The sequence below is a fragment of the Canis lupus genome, chromosome 14 (assembly GCF_011100685.1).
Source record: "Canis lupus familiaris isolate Mischka breed German Shepherd chromosome 14, alternate assembly UU_Cfam_GSD_1.0, whole genome shotgun sequence".
NCBI lineage: Eukaryota > Metazoa > Chordata > Mammalia > Carnivora > Canidae > Canis > Canis lupus.
In genome coordinates, this window is record NC_049235.1 from 23,158,378 (window position 1) to 23,176,810 (window position 18,433).

Consider the following 18,433-nt stretch of genomic DNA (forward strand, 5'->3'; position numbering starts at 1 on the left):
CATTTCAGTCTCTCTGTTATGGAGACTGTTAATTTAATGAATATTCAGCACTCAGGTTCATAAAATCTTAACATTTTCCCATATTTGCCTCAGAAATGTTTTTTGAAATTTGCTTCAGTAATAATTTTTTGTACATATTTGAACACTTGGCTTAGGTAAGACTGATACCCTGAGATGAATCAAAGACCCTTGTGGAGTTTTTAGTGTATAATGAGCACGGGTAAGAAATGATATATTAAAGAAAATAGTCCAGAATCCCTTATCTGTCATTCCAAAATCTCTAGAAAGTTCTGAAAATCTAAAGTTTTTGTTTTTTTAAATCAAATTTACAATAATTTCATATGACCAAAACAACAACAACAAAAACCTGTTCAGAATTGATTTGCATACAGAGTGCTGCCCCAAACTTTCCTGGAATTGTTATATATTGTTTGCTCATTATTTTTTTTAAATCCCAAATATTCTATGTTCTGAAACACGTTTAGCTCTTTGAAGTGAATAAGGAATGTTGTATAAAGAAAGTGTTAGGATTTTTGAAAGCAGGAATCATTACTTCTGTTTGAAGGGTATCTGGAAAACTTCAGAAAGAAGATGGCTGTTCAAACTGATCCTTTAAAAAAGTTTGGGAGATTTAAATATGTGAAGATTTTAGAGAAGCCTTTCCAGGTGTAGACAAGAGTGAAAAGCATGAACTAGGATAAAGAGATTGGTGAATAAAGTACAGAGAGTATATGGGAACTAGCAGTTGCATCTGCATGGTGAGGGCCTTAGGAAGTATACTGATAGAAAATAGTGTAAGAAAATGAGGGAAACCTGAATACAATCTTTAAAGGATTACTGAGCCAAAGTACAGTTACCCTTGAACAACATGGAAGTTAGTGGCACCAACCTCTGAATAGTCAAAAATCTAGGTATAACTTTTGACTGCCCAAAATTTAGCTACTACTAGCTTACTGTTGACCGGAAGCCTTACTGTTAACATAAACAGTCAATTAACACATATTGAATGCTTTGTGTATATTATATACTGTATTCTTACGGTAAAGTAAGTTAGAGAAAAAATGTTAAGAAAATCGTAAGGAAGAGAAAATATATTTACAGTACCATACTGCAAGAAATCCAGATGCAAGCACATCCATACAGTTCAAACTCAGGTTTTTCAAGGGTTAGCTATAATAAGCATATTCTTTTTTAGTGTATAAAATCATAAGGTTCTGAGTTCCAAAATAAGACAGGAGCTGATAGAAATAAAGTACTAGCTCAAGGCTGTAAAAGATTGAGGTGTACAAACCCCCTGATGCTTTGCCTGCAATTAGAGTTGTCATTCATCCATCACGTTTCATAATCCAAATGGCCAGAATTTCCATAAGCTTATTTAACTGATGGTTGCATATTTTTATACTCAGTTGTGCTTTAAAGATTGGAACTCTATTGAAACTTGGTAACACTTATGGTTATAAATGTTTGTAATTATTTATGAATATTTATAGCTATGTTTGGTTATAAACATTTAGTATTGTTTAGTATTTAGTATTATTGTTGAATAACAAGTATCTATTTACCACCTATTGTCCTAAGTGCTAGGAATGTTACAGTAAACAAAACAGACAAAAATCCCTGCCCCTAGAGAGCTTAATGTATAGATGTAATACCTTTCTTAAAGTTAGATTATATATTCATTTCCTTCCTACTCTTCTTTTATTATTAATTATTATTAGACTGTGTGAAACCCTAGTATCCCTCAACTATTCTATAGCACTTTGTAATTCACTATGAATCTTCCAAAAGTTAAAATTATTTTTTAAAAAAGTTAAAACTATTTGATCTTTTTTGGCACACGGTATTACATAAGTTTCAGATATACAGCTTAGTCATTTGACAAGTTGGTATATTGTTCACCACAAGCGTAGCTACCATCTGTCCTGTTATATCGCTATTACAATATCAGTGACTGTATTCCTTATGTCTGCCTTTTATTTGTGGCTTACTCATTCCAAAATTGGAGACCTGTATCTCCCTTTCCCCTTCACACATTTTGCTTAACTCCCCATACCTCCCCTCTGGCAACCATCAGTTTGTTCTCTGTATTTATGGGTCTGATTCAGCTTTTTGTTTATTATTTATTTATTTATATTTTAGATTCCATTTACGAGTGGAATTGTATGATGTTTATTTTTCTCAGTCTGACTTATTTCACTTAGTAGCATGATAACTCTCTAGGTCCATCCATGTTGTCTCAAATGGCACAATCTCATCTGTTTTATGGCTTTGTAATATACTTGTATGTGTATACCAAATTTTCCTTTTCCATTTGTCTATTGATGGACACTTAGGTTGCTTCCATGCCTTGGCTATTGTAAATAATGCTGCAATAAACAGGGGTGCATATATCTTTTTGAGTTAGTGTTTTCATTTTCTCTGAGTAAATACCCAATATTGGGATCACTGAATCACATAGTAATTCTATTTTTAATTTCCTGAGGAAACTCCGTATTGTTTTCCACAGTGGTTACTCTGTTTGCATTCCCACCAGCACTTCACAAGAGTTCCCTTTTCTCCACATCCTCATCAACACTTGTTATTTCTTGTCTTTTTGATTCTAGTCATTCTGACAGGGGATATCTCATTATGGTTTTGACTTGCATTTCCCTGATGATTAGTGATGTTGCATCTATTCATGTGTCTGTGAGCCATCTGTGTGTCTTCTTTGTAAAAATGTCTATTCAGATCCTCTGCTTGTTTTGTAATAAGATTGTGTGTTTTCTGGTGTTCAGTTATATAACTTCTTTACGTATTTTGGTTATAAACCAACCCCCATCAGGTATATCATTTGCTAAAGCTATTTGATCTTTAAAAAGCCTTTTCATGTGGCAGTAGGGTAGACCTTAGTATTTTCAGCTTCATCAGAGAAACATAAGGAATAAACTGTTCCGGATCCAGTCTGTTTTCCATGTGTTAGAAGTTATAAACACAAAATAAAAATCACTTAATGAACTATATGCAATACAGAATAATTTAAAAAGTCTGTATTTTCTTTCTTTTTGTTTTCTTCCTATCCCGTTTCATTATTAATCATTTTTATGAAGCTTTTAGGGAGAATTTCAGTGTATTTACATCTTAGCCACCTATACATCCTTTTTACTTACTATCGTTAGCAAAAACAGATAGGTATTTTAAGAAACTATTTGTAAGACTAATAACCCTGTGGTCATTAACTTGTGAGCAGCAGTAGTCTAGATAAAATTTTTAATGTAGCATCATGTTAATAGGTATACAACTGTGTAATTAAACTTAATATTTTTACTTACTCATTTTTGTATTCTTGTCTCTAATTTTATTCAGTCTCAAAATATTTTAATTTGATCTGTTTTAGAACAAAAGAAAACATAGTAGGATGGCCAAAATTAATAGAATGAGCGTTTTTTTACTGTCACACACTTTGTTCCACTTTACTATTGATTGACACTTTGGTTGTCAATCAAACTCTTACTATTTTTTGCTATTTGACTTTTATTTTATGAACAGACTTTTACTATTATGAACAATGCTGTTATGAACATTTCTGCATAGGTCTCCTGTTAGCATGTACAAAAGCCTCTAGTGTATGTACTTAGAAGTTAGTACTAAATAATACTAGTTACTAATTTTTCCTTTGGATTTTTATGTCTGTTCAAGGAAAGAGATTGACCTATAATCTGCCTTTCTCAATCTGCTTTTGTGAGCAAAGTTATACTAGCCTTAGAAGTGCATTGAGGCATTTTCCCTCTTTTACTAATTCTTTGAAAGAGTTTATATAGATAAAAATTACCTGTTCCTTTAGGACTTAGTAGAACTCACCTATATACTGGTCTTAGTATTTTCTCTGTGGGAAGATTTTAAACTGATTGTTTTTCTAAGGTTGTTAATTCAAATTGCTTCTTAGTGGGTTTTGATCATTTAAATTTTTCCATTTTTTATTGACTATTAAAAAGTATAAGGACACTCCTCGTATCCAGTAGTTTTTCAATCTAAACTAGATCATAGCACTAAAATTGCTATTTTGATATGATGTGTAATTTGTATTTTGACATAGTTTTAGAAATATTTTTTAAGAAGCTTTGAATAAAATATTTTGACAGAGTTAATGAAGATAATTTTCTTTAACCCATAGGAGGATCCAAATCAGATGAAAAAGTAGACTTGAGCAAGGATAAAAAATTAGCTCAATTTAACAACTGGTTCACATGGTGTCACAATTGCAGGCATGGTGGACATGCTGGTCATATGCTTAGTTGGTTCAGGTAATCAGTACATTTCTTTTTATAATAGGCTTGAGTTAGAGGAGATAAGGCAGATGGCCTTTTAAATAGTTGAGGTGTATATAGTGAAGGATAAATTTCTTCTTTGCTAAAAAAAAAATTCTTTTTTGCTGTCACTTGAGTTAGCAGAAGTGGTGTCAACACTTCTGTCATTAGATATCCTATGTAATCTTAAACTATAAAATTAATACTTATATATAGGAAACAGTTTAAATACTATATATGAGTTAAATGTTTGAATAGCATTATTTGGAGAGGAGATATATTTATAGTTTTTTTTTTACAACTAACCTAATATTCTATCATAGTATATAATTGAAATTAGAAATTAAATGATGGAGTATACATATCAAACAACTATATCAATTATTGTCTAAATAAACTTGTTATATAGTAAGTAAGCACTTCATGCAATAGAGACTCAAGCCATATTTAACTTCTACTTTAAATAGTGCCAGTGGCTCTTTTGCTATAACTTTTATACTCCGTGTGTCTCATTGGCTTTAATTAAAACTCTGAGCACATCTTTGTCACTTTCATAACTATAAATCAGGTATCGTGTTATATATTTAAAAGGTAAAGCTATTCATTTTTCAGTAACTTTCTCCTTGATGGTGTGTGGGCATGAATGCTCATCAGTCATTTTTTATTTAGTTCTTTTCATGTTTTTTGTCTTTGGGTTTTAATTCCTGTATTTTTTCAAATACCATTGTGAAAATTGCATTCTGCATATAGATAGGTATATAGATAAATGTTTGTATGTATATGATTAATTTAGATTTTTAACTTTTACTTGACCTATTTTTTTTAGGGACCATGCAGAGTGTCCCGTTTCTGCATGCACATGTAAATGTATGCAGTTGGATACAACAGGAAATCTGGTACCTGCAGAGACTGTCCAGCCATAAAATGTTATCATCTAAAGAGAAACCTTCAAGTGTGGAGCTTTCTAATAGATGTCCTTCATAGCTCAAAAACGTACCTCAGAACAAGTCACTCATGACTTTCCTGTAATGGGAAAATAAATCATTCTATCAAATCAGCAATTTGATGTTTGAGTGATTTTGATGTGCTTCATAGAGACAAATGCTGCTGAAGTGAACATTGGTGTGTGGGCATGAATTCTGTTCAGTAGGTTGAAAAAGTTCATTTTGGAAGAGTTTTTTAGGGTTTGTTGAAATTATGAACACTATGCAAGCAGTTTCTGGGCTAACCCAGAGCAGACCTTGAACCTGTATCTTCTAAGCTGAAATTGGCTATCATTTCAGTAAAATCTGTATATTTTTTAAAATAGAATAAAATGACCAATTTTTTACCTTTAGAATTGGAGAACCCCTACCCCACAGTGGAGAATAAATTTCATCAAGGAATGGTTGGTATATATTTCTTAAGGAGTCTTTTCCTTCATACACTTTCATTTCAAGATAATAAATCTTTTGGTACAGGTCATTATTGTCTTCCTAAGAAAAACCAAAATTGAGAATGTATCTTACAACTTTTTCTCTTCTGAAGAGAAAAATATATACCATTTCAGGGGAACGTTTTATAAAATCACCAATTCTTCAGCCTTTCGTTTTCCAGTGTCTTTGTCTCCAAAAATTTCCTCCCTATTAATTCATCATTTTATGTTCATCATCTCAGAGCATTTTTCTGGGTGACTAATCAGCTTAATCTGCTTCAGTGTTTTCTATTGTCAGACTCCCTCCTGGCTTCAAATACTCTTGTTTTTTCTAAGGTAACCTGGGAGATGTTGGGGAGAACAGGGTCACTTTGGAGATAGTTATGCTTTAAATGTCAGTTTCTAAAAGTAAGTATTTTGGGGCCAATTCAGGAATTTTATTTAAAATTTTTATTTTCTCTTTTCACAGCTAACCAGTTGGAAGAGAAATACAAAGGATTTGTAGCTTGCTTCTCTGTTGTCTGACATATATACAGAGTACTCAACTGAATTTTGTAGTTGAAGTTGTATTCATAAAGTTAAAAGTAAGCATAAAAATTTTTGAATAGATTTTGGAGAAAGAAATACCTTAAGCTAAAGAATTTTAGAGCTTTCATGTTAGTAGTTTTACTTGGCGGAATTAACATTGATTACATTAGTTTGAGGTGACTTAAATACCGAACAAAAGTAGATTCAATTTACTTTGATCTTCTACAGAAGGCCCTTTTCAGGTAAAACCATTGTATATCTATTTTATATCTACTCACCTAGATGGCAGTCTTCTTTTAAATTGAAAGAGTTAGGAATTGGTGTATTTTTTGTTTTTACAAAGATTGCTATAAAAGAGACTTTTTCCAGTTTTCTTTTAAGTAAATCTTCCTGACTTCATTTTACTAAAATATAACCTTTATCTTTACCTTTAAAACTGCTTCATGTAAAGTGTTCCTTTCCAATTTTCTGTGTCCTAAATATGCAAAGTCAGCTTTAAGTAATGTCAAACTATCATAATACATTTTCATTTCTTCTTAGCTGAAGTTTGATAAAATTATTGAATCTATATTTATAATAGGGTTATATCTAAGATATTTATAATTTTCAGAAATACAATATAATAAAAACAAAGTCTAGAATATAAATAATCTGCTTGTTTGTAATCAAATAGGGTGACATTTCTAAGATTGTTAATGCCTGTGTGTTTTCTCTGAAGCCCAAATACTCATGTCTGTTATATTCGTTTTGCATTTCAGCATATGTGGACTATGAAAGTAGATTCAAATTATTTTTCCGTTTTGATTACTGGTCACTGATATTTGGGATTATAAATTCAAGATATTTTACCTAAACATGTTTAATATAAGTGTTTAATAAAAGTGTTTTTATTACTTTTTTAAAAATTGAATAAATTTGGGTTGAAGTCAGCATGTTTGATCTAGAAATTATCTTTGACTCTTCTACAAATAACCCAATAAAATAATATTAGTACTTATTTTGATGGCAAATTTGATACCCGATCTTAGAAGTAACATTTTTTAAGGCTCTTTTACAGTTTAATATGCTTTCCAGAATAGTTTATTCTTTAAAATGGTATATTTTAAAAGTAGCTTCCATTGTCAGTGGTATTAGAGTTAGAAGGGATATAATTCTGAATGTAATTATATGGCCAAATTTAAATTCAGGTACTCATTTGACTACAAATATTAGAAGTATGGGCTTTAAAATTTAAATTGTAATCCTAACCCCAGTGTAGTGGCCAAGTGACCTGACCTTTATGGGCCTCAATTTCCTCAATGTTAAACAGTTCAGAATACCTCCTAGGATGGTTAGAAGTGTTAAGTGATGAAATGAGAAGTACTATATACCTGTCACATAGTAAGTAAGGTAGTAGTTAATAGTTATTGTTACTTTAATCTTACTGATTAGTTATCTCAGTGCATTTTAATTGAATATGGTATAATTTAAATGAAGGATTTACATTTTTCTAAGGAGTGAAAATTTCCTAAGGGCTCATTTTCTGAAATCTGGGTAAGTTATAGCATTTTTTTTTTTTTTTGAGATAGAACTTAACTACTTTTGTTTATCCTATATTTAGAATAATACTTTTTGCTTTTTGAGGAAAAACAATAATACTTTTTGCTTTTTTGAGGAAAAACAATCAATTAGGAGTTTGATGTGATACAGGAGTGAACCCAAGGATTAAAATTAAATTTTCAGCACATCTGGACAGCTGACTGGTAACTCTTGAAAACTTGAGGTTTTCATATCCATATTCAATTCTTTTTTTTTTTCCATATTCAAATCTTAAATCCAGGTTGTTACTTTTCTAGGAGAACATATTTATCTCTGTGTAATCCTTCCTTTTCTGCTATTTCGTTACACTTAACGTTCATTTCAGTTAAAATGTTGACGTAGTAGTAGTAACAGGAAGTATCCTGTGAGATTTTTTTTCTCCCTTGGGATAGCTATAATTAAAACAAGTTGGGCACAAATTAGTTGTATTTGTCAAACATTTGCTCAGAGGCATCAGAGAGGTGGGAGAGACATGTTATCTAATGGTGAGACTGGTTCAGCGTCCTCACTTTGTGCTTGTGATCCACTGGTCGTGGCAGAGATGGGGCTACCTGGACAGCTGATCTTGAAGTCCACCACTCTTAACTCCTTGCATTACATTATATGCCTGTTTTCTCTCTTGCCTAAAAGTTTTGAAATTTTTTTTGGCTGAGTATAAAAAGCAACACTTTATGAAAATGTTACTTTGTATAAAATATTAATTTTTCCTGAGTCTAGGGAGAGAAGGAAAGCTTCCCAAATGTTTTTAAAAGCTTATGAATCCAGGTATCAAATCACATGGATTGCCCAAAGAACTGCCTTCACTTAGGAATATACGTGATAAATTCCTAAGTAAAATGAATAATTAGCCCAACAGTCTATTAATAATAGTTACTGTTGGTGCCTATTCTGTGCCAGGTACTATGCACATTATACCTTTTGATCTTCACAGTAGCCCTGTGGGGCAGGTATACTATTACCATTACCATTCTGTACATGAGGTAGTTGAAGTAGCAGATCCCATGGTGTAATGGTTAGCACTCTGGACTTTGAGGCAGTTGAGGTGTAGGGAGGTGACATCACTGTGCTAGGTTATACAGCTAGTCAATAGCAGAACCAAGATTGAGGGTCCAGTAATCTGACTTCCCAATCTTCACTTTTTAGTTAATATTTTATACTTCTATGTACTAGTTTATGGGCTGTATATAAGATAATCCACTATAACAAAGAAAGGTTTATTATATTCAGTATTAATACATCAGAAGAGAAAAACCATGCCAACAGCTCATTGGATGTAAAAGGCATTTGATAAAATTCAAAAATTGATTTCCAGTTTTTTAGATTTAGTTACTACATGCAAAGGAAGTGTTTTTCCTCCATTGTTTCCCTCCTCTTTTACTATGTATCTCTAACAGCTGGCATCATGCCTAGTGGAGAAAATACTAAAATCCTTCCCATTTAAGGGCAGGAATAAAACAAGGATCCTGTTGTTACCACTGGTTTTGCACACAGCAATGCAGAAGAGGAAAGCAGGAGATACACCTTACTGCTTTTCCAAGTCCTTAAAATTTGGTGTGGCAAAAATACAATAAACAGTTAAAGAAAAAAAAAAACAGTTAAAGATAAGCATGATAAACTACAGCATGCATGACAAATACCCTTAACTCATAAGAAACATTCTCAAATCCATAAAGACACAACCAATGGATATAATTGATCAAGAATTATACAGCCAAAATAAATTAAAATGGCCAGTATATATAAATGTGCTGATTAAAACAACAGGATACTGTTCACTTGCCTGCATAGGTTAAAAAGAACAATGCTCATTTTCATGGACGTGGGAAAGGAGCATTCTGAGATAACAGCTTGTAAGAGTATATGTATTGGTACAAGTGTTCTCAAGGATTTGTGAGCAATATGTATCAAAAGCCTTAAAAAGGTTCACACCCTTTGACACAGTATATTAGGAATATTTTCTAGGAATAGAAAAGTGCACAAAAGATGTATGTTTCTAGGAAGTGGTTTATCACAGCATTGTTTATAGTAAAAACTTTTAAACCTAAATAATAAGAGTAAAGAAATTATGTCCAGTTGACATAACAATTGTTACTTGACAATGTTCAAATAGCATATTTTTATTGATAAGGGAAGATTCATGATAATGGAGAGAAAGGCAAGTTATAGTACGTATAGCATATAAACATTTGCATGAAAGACTTGAATACAAAAATTTTAACAGTGGTCATCAAGAGTGGAATTTTAAGTGACATTTTTCTTCTTATTTGTATCCTCTAATTTTTCTATAATGTAAAAGTACAAATAAATGAATGCATATCACACATAACTGGCTTTTATTAAAGTTATCCATAATATGGTATCTTGTTACTATCATAATTAACAAATATTGGGAGTTATTCTGTGCGGTAAAGAAACTTGCTACAAGGTATTATAAAAGTTAGTATTGAAATCTAGTTGCAAAAAAAAAATCTAGTTGAAAAGCATTTTTGTAGATTTCGTATTTTGCAGTAATATATAGGAATAACAAGAAGATGCAGATCTTTCTCTTAATATTATCTCTCTCATCATATTTTGAAAAAGTACATTTTGCCCTCCATTTAGCACATTGGGAAATACATCCACAAAATAATTCTGGTTTTCCTAAAGTTAGTGGTACATAATTAATTATTTCAATATTTCCTCTCCTCGATCTTTCTCACGAGATTTCCTAACTCCTCTGTTTTGGCTCTAGGCCTGTGGCAGGAAACATATCGTCCATGTTTAGAATTTAGTTGATTATTGTCCAGATCAGCCTAGAGTGCATCTTACTCATTTCCAGTAATGTAACAACCTGTATTTAAGCAATAATTCTGAGCATGCCTGTTTGTCCATGCTTCTAACTAGCAAGCATTTGTGTGCCCTGGTGTACCAAACACTGTGAAACGTTAGGATTTCAAAGGATTGATGGGCAGCATAGGTTGCCTTGGAAGTTCTGTGTATCTCATGGAAGAGGCAGTCATAAACATAGTTTCAGCAGACACAAATCTATTCAGGTTAATATTTATCCTTGCTGTAAAGTATTTTAGCATCTTATCTCTTTGGACAAGCCAAGAAAAGTTTAGTTTTCCAACTTTGGGCCTTCAAAAATTGTTGTCTAATTAGAAATAATTTAATGAAGTAGAGTTTGTCCATAACATTTTCCAAGATGTAATTTTCTTACTGATCTATTAATAGTCCAAAGTTTTCAACTGTCTTGTTAAAAACTTAATTTTAGGGTTAAAGTTATAGACAGGAATAAAACAAGGATCCTGTTACTTCTGGTTCTGCACATAAGAAGAAAGTACACCTTACATCTTTTTTAAGTCCTTAAGGTTTGGTAATATATGTAATGTATGTAATGTTGGAAGTAGCTGCAATAATATAATTCAGTACATGATGTAGTCTTTCATCATTCAATTTATGAAAAGTATGTTGCCTTAAATTTTATAACGAAATTGAGATGTAGGAATCTAATTAGTTGGGCTCTTAAAATATAAAGTCATAAAGACAAGGTAGTCTGGGAGCATATGAATAAATTAATGTGTCAGAAACTTGAAACAGACATTTGCATAAGAATTCATACAAATTTTTGGTCGTACTTCTTTTTATTTAGAGAGTATTAGCTCCATTTATATATACAAATATACATGTGGGGTGGGAATGTGCATGGATGTATATGCAAGAGAGTCTGGAGTTGGAAATAGCAAATGTCAAAAGTCATGTTTATTCAGATTTCTATCACATTGCAGCTACATATTTTGCTGATGACAATTTAAGAAGTTGCCACTGACAAATGTGAAATTATCCTTTTTAGCAGCAAGTAATTTGATAACCAATTATCTCAGTAAAAATTTGAATGGTACAAAGTTCTTGTACTACATATATAGATAGATAGTCTCTCTATCAATTTGGAAAGTTGTATTATGCATTAAGAAGGTATATTTAATATTTGTTAGTTAAACTAGGGGTATATATCTTTATGATAAGTAAATGTTCCCCAAGTAGGTAGATATATAATTAATGGAGCAAAACATTCAGCAACTTGATAGACGTGGGAGAAGTGACTCTTGCAAAAGTAATGCATTTTTTTCATCTTAAATCTTACCTTTCCCTTTCATTCTTAAAAAATGGAATGTTGGGGGATCCCTGGGTGGCGCAGCGGTTTGGCGCCTGCCTTTGGCCCAGGGCACGATCCTGGAGACCCGGGATCGAATCCCACGTGGGGCTCCCGGTGCATGGAGCCTGCTTCTCCCTCTGCCTGTGTCTCTGCCTCTCTCTCTCTCTGTGTGACTATCATAAATAAATAAAAAGAAATTTTAAAAAAGTTAAAAATGTAATGTTGGGTCAGTTGTGACTCTTAAATTACCATTTCTTAAGATCAGTAGATTTCTGAAATACATGATATTCCTTTCAGGAATGTGAATATGACTCTCAGTGAATGCTAATATACAACTGGCTTCCAAAAAAAGAATATTTTTCCAGGCAGAGAACATTATTTTCTACTGGAAATATTAGATAAATTGGAGACAGTAAGTTGGGGCAGATTCTTGAGGTCATTTGATATAACTATTCTTTTGGTAACATTGTTCACCTACCTTAGTATTTAAGTCTAGTTTATTGAATTATGTTACACTGTCTTCAGAAATTGTTATATCAATTATAGAATATATTCCTTCTGGGGAGCTGAGAAATTAAAATCATGTATCATCCTTGCTGATAAAACATATTCTATAGGGAAAAAATGGCCAAAAAGTTATTCAATACCTCTCTTGGTTTGCCTTTTGTATACTTCTCTATTCTTTTAGAGTTCATTCCCAGTATGTGGAATTCTACAGATTTCTAAATAACTTTTCAAATATTCCCATGCTAGATTTTGAGTGGTATATATTTTCTGAGGCAGAGACATCTGAGCAGAGTGAAAATGAATTTTCATAGAACAAAATTGCCAAGCATATGTGACGGAACTGTAGGGAAAAAGAGCATAACTTTAATCTTCAAAGAAGCTTAAAAATAGCTCCGCTGTTATTATGCATGAGGCCTGACAATTGACATTTCTCATTTTGGCAGCATTCACCCACAGCCCCGTATCAGCAACTGAGCACATTTATCTCTGGGATAAATGATTAATGAGCTGCCTATCATTTCTACTTCTTTTGTACCAAGTGGCAGAGGCTTCAGTTGATCATATTGCAGCTATCAGCATCATTATTGAAATTGATTTTGCCACTAGAAGGTTGTGCTTGGACAATCGATTACCATTTAAATAAAGGAATTAAATTATGGCATTTAAAATAACACAAAATCATCTCTTCTGAGTTGCTCTGTCACACCTGGTAAGGTTATTTTATTTAGCTTATCAGTCAGCATCATAGAAACTTAGATTGAGGAAGGAAACATGGTAGGCATCAAAATTCAGTTCTTGTTTTGAGTGGAGCCCACTAATACTTCTAAACTTCTGATTCTCTTTATTAATCACTGTCACATTGTATGAAATGTAAACTTAATGAAATTGTGCAATTTGCATGCAGTGGTGAGCAATAAAGTTGCCAAATTACTGACTTTAGAGAAAAAAGTAAAAGAGTAGAGTTAGACATTTTTGAAAGGCCAGAATTAATCAGAAAGGGGAGAAGTTGAAGGATCTAGATTGACAAATGATACTCAGTTACAGTGAAATTAAACATACTTTTCAGCAAGCAAATGTGAGAAGGAGGAGAAAGAACATCATCATTTAGATGTCTTGGTGATGTAGGCTGTACTTCTAAAACAGATGGCATCCGATGAGGGTCTGCACAGGCCTATGGAAAACTGCACTTTGGGAAAAGTGATACACCCAAGGCAAAAGGGCTTGAACTTAGACCTTTTTTAGCATTCTGCTCTCAGGATTCCTGTCAAGAGGTCTCAATGTCACTAAACTTAAAATCCCTTCCATCTACTTTTGTCTTGCAGCGTATGACACTCTTCTGTTCATTCCACTTACATTTTCCCATTGTTTCCTGTCTCTGCTTTCTTCTGAATTTCATGAGACCAACTGTTTAATCTCTCTGTAAATTAAGACAACTATCTGAACTACATTATATAGTTCACCCAAAGTACTTGTGTATTTTCTTCAGAGCTAGGACTGGTTATACAAAGAAACAGCCATCACAGCTTTTTCCCAGTCCAGCTCCTTCTGCCCTACACTTGATTAAGGTTCTTTCCAGATTCTAGTAGTCTGTTGGAGATGGTATTGTGAGTTTTCATTTTTCTGGTTTGTGTATATTTTTAAAAGGCTGCTTTGAGAACCACTAACTAGAGGACATTTTTACCCAAAAATATTTAATACAGATAACTGAGTCCTGTATTTTGTGTTTTGTTTTGTTATTCAAGTATGGTTAACATAGAGTGTTATATTAGTTTCAGGTGTGCAATATAGTGATTGAACAATTTTATACGTTTCTCAGTGCTCATCAAGAGAAGTATATTCCTTTTTTTTTTTTTTTTTTTTTTTTTTTAAGAGAAGTATATTCCTTATCCCCTTTATTTCCTCCATCCCCCTGGCCACTTCCTCTCTGGCAACCACAAGTTTGTTCTCTGTATTTAAGAGTTGTTTGCTTGTCTGTCTCTTTTTTTTTTTCTTTTTTTCCTTAAATTCCACATATGAGTGAAATTGTATCCTATCTGTCTTTTTCTGCCTGACTTATTTCACGTAGCATAATACCCTTTAGGTTCATACACATTACTGCAAATGGCAAGATTTCATATTTTATAACTAATATTCCATTTATATATATATATTTATGTATATATATATACACACACACATGCTACCTCTTCATTCATCTATCAATAAACACTTGGGTTGTTTCCATATCTTGGCTATTATAAATAATGCTGCAATAAACATAGGGGTACATATATCTTTTCAAATTAGTGTTTTCTTTTTCTTTGGGTAAATACCCAATAGTAGAATTACTGGATCATACTGTAATTCTGTTTTAATTTTTTGAGGAAGCTGTTTTCCACAATGGCTGTACCAATTTGCATTCCCACAGTGTACAAGGGTTCCTTCCTTTTTCTCCACATCCTTGCTACCACTTATTATTTCTTGTGTCTTTTATTTTAGCCATTCTGGCAGGTGTGAAGTGATAATGTTGTTTTAATTTGCATTTGCCTGATGATTAGTGATGTTGAATGAGCATCTCTCCATGTGTCTGTTGGCTATCTGTATATCTTTGGGAAAATGTCTACTTAAGTCATCTGCCCATTTTTAATTGGATTATTTTTTTTTTTTTTTTATTTTGGTGTTGGGTTGTATAAATTCTATATTTTGGATATTAACTCCTTATCAGAGACATCATTTGCAAACATCTCCTATTCAGTAGGTTGCATTTTTGTTTTGTTGATGGTTTTCTTTGTGGTGCAAACCCTTTTTATTTTGGTGTAGTTCAGTAGTTGAATTTTGCTTTTGTTTCCCTTGCCAGAGGAGACCTATCTAGATAAATGTTCCTATGGCTGATGTCAAAGACATTACTGCTTATATTTCTTCTAAGAATTTTATGGTTTCAGGTCTCCTATTTAGGTCTTTATTCCACTTTGAGTTTATTTTTGTGTATGGTGTAAGAAAGTGGTCTAGTTTTACTTTTTGGCATGTAGCTGTCCAGTTTTCCCAAACACTATTTGTTAAAGAAAGTATCTTTCCTATTGTATATACTTGCCTCCTTTGTTATAGATTAATTGACCATAAAAGCATGGGTTTATTTCTGGATTCTCTATTCTTTTTTAAATTATTTTTAAGATTTTATTTATTGATTTGACAGAGTGCACAAGCAGGGGGAGCGGCAGAGGGAAAGGGGGAAGCAAGCTCCCCACTGAGCTGGGAGCCCGATGTGGAGCTCATTCCAGGATCTTGGAAATATGTCCTGAGCCACTGGCAGATGCTTAACCTACTGAGCCACCCAGGCACTCGTGGATACTCTGTTCTGTTTCATTGATCTCTGTATCTGTTTTGTGCCAGTACCTATAACCTTGAATTAAATCTTGAAATCTGGGATTGTGATACATCCAGCTTTGTTCTTTTTCAAGAGTGCTTTGGCTATTTGGGGTCTTTTGTGGTTCCATGCACATTTTAGGATTATTTTTGTTCTAGTTCTGTGAAATATGTTGTTGGTATTTTGATAGAGATTACATTAAATCTGTGGATTACTTTGGGTAGTATGGACATTTTAACAATATTGGTCCTTCCAACTCATAAATATGGAATATTTTTCCATTTGTGTCATTGTCTGTGTCTTTCATCGATGTTCTGAATTTGTCTGTTAGGTCCATCTGGTCCAATGTGTGATTCAAAGCCCTTGTTTCCTTGTTGATTTTCTGTCTGGAGGATTTATCTATTGATGTAACTGGGGTGTTAAAGTCCACTACTATTATTATATTACTATTAATTTCTCCCTTTATGTCTGTTAATAGTTGCTTTATGTGTTTGGGTATTCCCATGTAGCATGCATAAATATTTACAATTGTTAATATCCATCCTTTTGTGGATTGTTCTCCTTACCTTTATGGAGTGTCCTTCTTTGTCTCTTGTTACAGTTTTTGGGTTTTTTGTTTTTGTTTTTTAAAGATTTTATTTATTTATTCATGAGAGATACAGAAAGAGAGAGAGAGAGGCAGAGACATTGGCAGAGGGAGAAGCAGGCTCCCTGCAAGGAGCCCAATGTGGGACTTGATCCCAGACCCTAGAATCATGCCCTGGGCCAAAGGCAGATGCTCAACCACTGAGCCACCCAGGCATCCTGACAGTCTTTGTTTTAAAGTCTATTTTGTCCAATATGAGTTGCAACTGCAGCTTTCTTTTCATTTCCATCTGCATGGTAAATGTTTTCCCATCCCTTCATTTTCAATCTGCATATTCTTCAAATCTGAAGTAAGTCTCTTATAGGCAGCACATAGATAGGTTGAGACCTGTGTTTTAGAAAGTGTCAGAATATGGTTAAAGTAAGAGTAAGCACTGCAGTGATATGAAAAATATACATGGAAACAGGAGTTCCACACGGGGACCCTTAACAGGCTTGATTTATATGTTAGAATTCCTCATTGACAAGTAACTCATAAGTTACAAAAAGGTGAACAGGTTAGGCCAAATTGTGCCTGATCTGGTATGAGGGAAGGACCCCACCCTTCTTTAAGACCATTGACACAAATTGCTTATTAATCATTTGCTTTTCCTCCAAACACTTTTCAGCTCAGTATTCAGGGTATCAGCTACCAACTGGTCAACATTTATCTTGTTTCAATAGATGAAATGGACCAGATAAATTCTTCCTTGTTAGTATGATGTATATTATATGAACTCACAGTGATTTTTTTAAAGCTAATTTTTGTTGTAAAAATGATGCAGGCTTGGGATCCCTGGGTGGCTCAGCGGTTTAGCGCCTGCCTTCAGCCCAGGGCCTGATCCCAGAGTCCCAGGATCGAGTCCCAAATCAGGCTCCCAGCATGGAGCCTGCTTCTCCCTCTGCCTGTGTCTCTGCTTCTCTCTCTGTGTGTCTCATGAATAAATAAATAAAATCATTTTTTTAAAAAATGCAGGCTTATGGTAAAAAAAAAAAGTTACAACTAAATGTAGAAATATATATCTTAGTTTTTGCTCCATTATCCCCATTATCTATGTACTACCTTCCAAAACTCCCAACTTTTATTTCCCAGGGGAAACTGCTTTAAAGTACTTATACACACAGAGATGTGCTATACATAGACTGCATCTCTCTGTGTGTCAGTCTTTGCCTGTCTGTTTTCACATGGTACTATATAAATTCCCTCAAATTGCTGTTTTTAATCTAAACATATATCTTGCAGACTTTTGTTAGCTCATTTGTACCTATTTTTCCCCTTTTTTTCCTTAATGGTATGTAATCAAATATATATATATATATATATATATATATATACATACATACATACATACACACACACACACATACATACACACACACACACACACTCCTTTTGGAAATGTAGGGTGTTTCCATTTGTTGTTTTTGCCATGTCACAGTGAACATCCTTGCCAGTATATCTTTGGGTATTTCTGAGTAAGCATATCATCTGTCAGATAAAGTATTAGAAGGGGAATTGTGGAGCAAAAGCTGTATGTATTTTACATTTTGATAGCCATCACCAAATAGCTCTTCTATAAACTATAAATAAATCTATAAACTATAAATCATTGATACAGGAAATGCCTATTTTCCCTAACATCTTCAACTGCAGGCATTGTAAAATTTCTAATTATGGCCATTTGGGAGGTGGAAATCATAAAAATATTTTAAGTCCTATATATATATATATATATTCATTATATATTCATTCAGTTCTGAGTGAGGTTAAGCATAGAATTTAACTATTCACAATTTATTTACAGTGCGCTGCCTATTCATTTCCACGCTCAAACTTTTATGTTTACGTTTGAGAAAAAAAATGATGGAAAGTTGTTAATTGGATTTTTTCTCTCTTTATTCATCTTTTCTTCTAAAATTTCAAAATTACCTTTGATGCATTTCTCTGTTTTCAGGGTTTTAATATTTTTCTTCCACACTGATCAGCCCCTTATGCCCCCTCACCCAAAAGAGAAAAATAA

General features: G+C 33.1%; 1 protein-coding gene across 11 annotated transcripts in view; it reads left to right on the plus strand.

Moving 5' to 3' along the window:
* Nucleotides 1-7,154, plus strand: part of MIOS (meiosis regulator for oocyte development) — a 37,241-nt gene extending 30,087 nt beyond the window's left edge. For 8 of the 11 annotated variants that reach the window (XM_038556898.1, XM_038556902.1, XM_038556900.1 and 5 more), the window contains 2 exons: nt 4,151-4,280; nt 5,110-7,154. In XM_038556898.1, coding sequence (XP_038412826.1) covers nt 4,151-4,280; nt 5,110-5,206 — 227 coding nt within the window. In that variant the 3' untranslated portion in view covers nt 5,207-7,154. The remainder of the gene's footprint in view (nt 1-4,150; nt 4,281-5,109) is intronic. The other 3 variants (XR_005369440.1, XR_005369441.1, XM_038556903.1) reach the window with 3 other exon arrangements.
* Nucleotides 7,155-18,433: the final 11,279 nt, after the last annotated feature.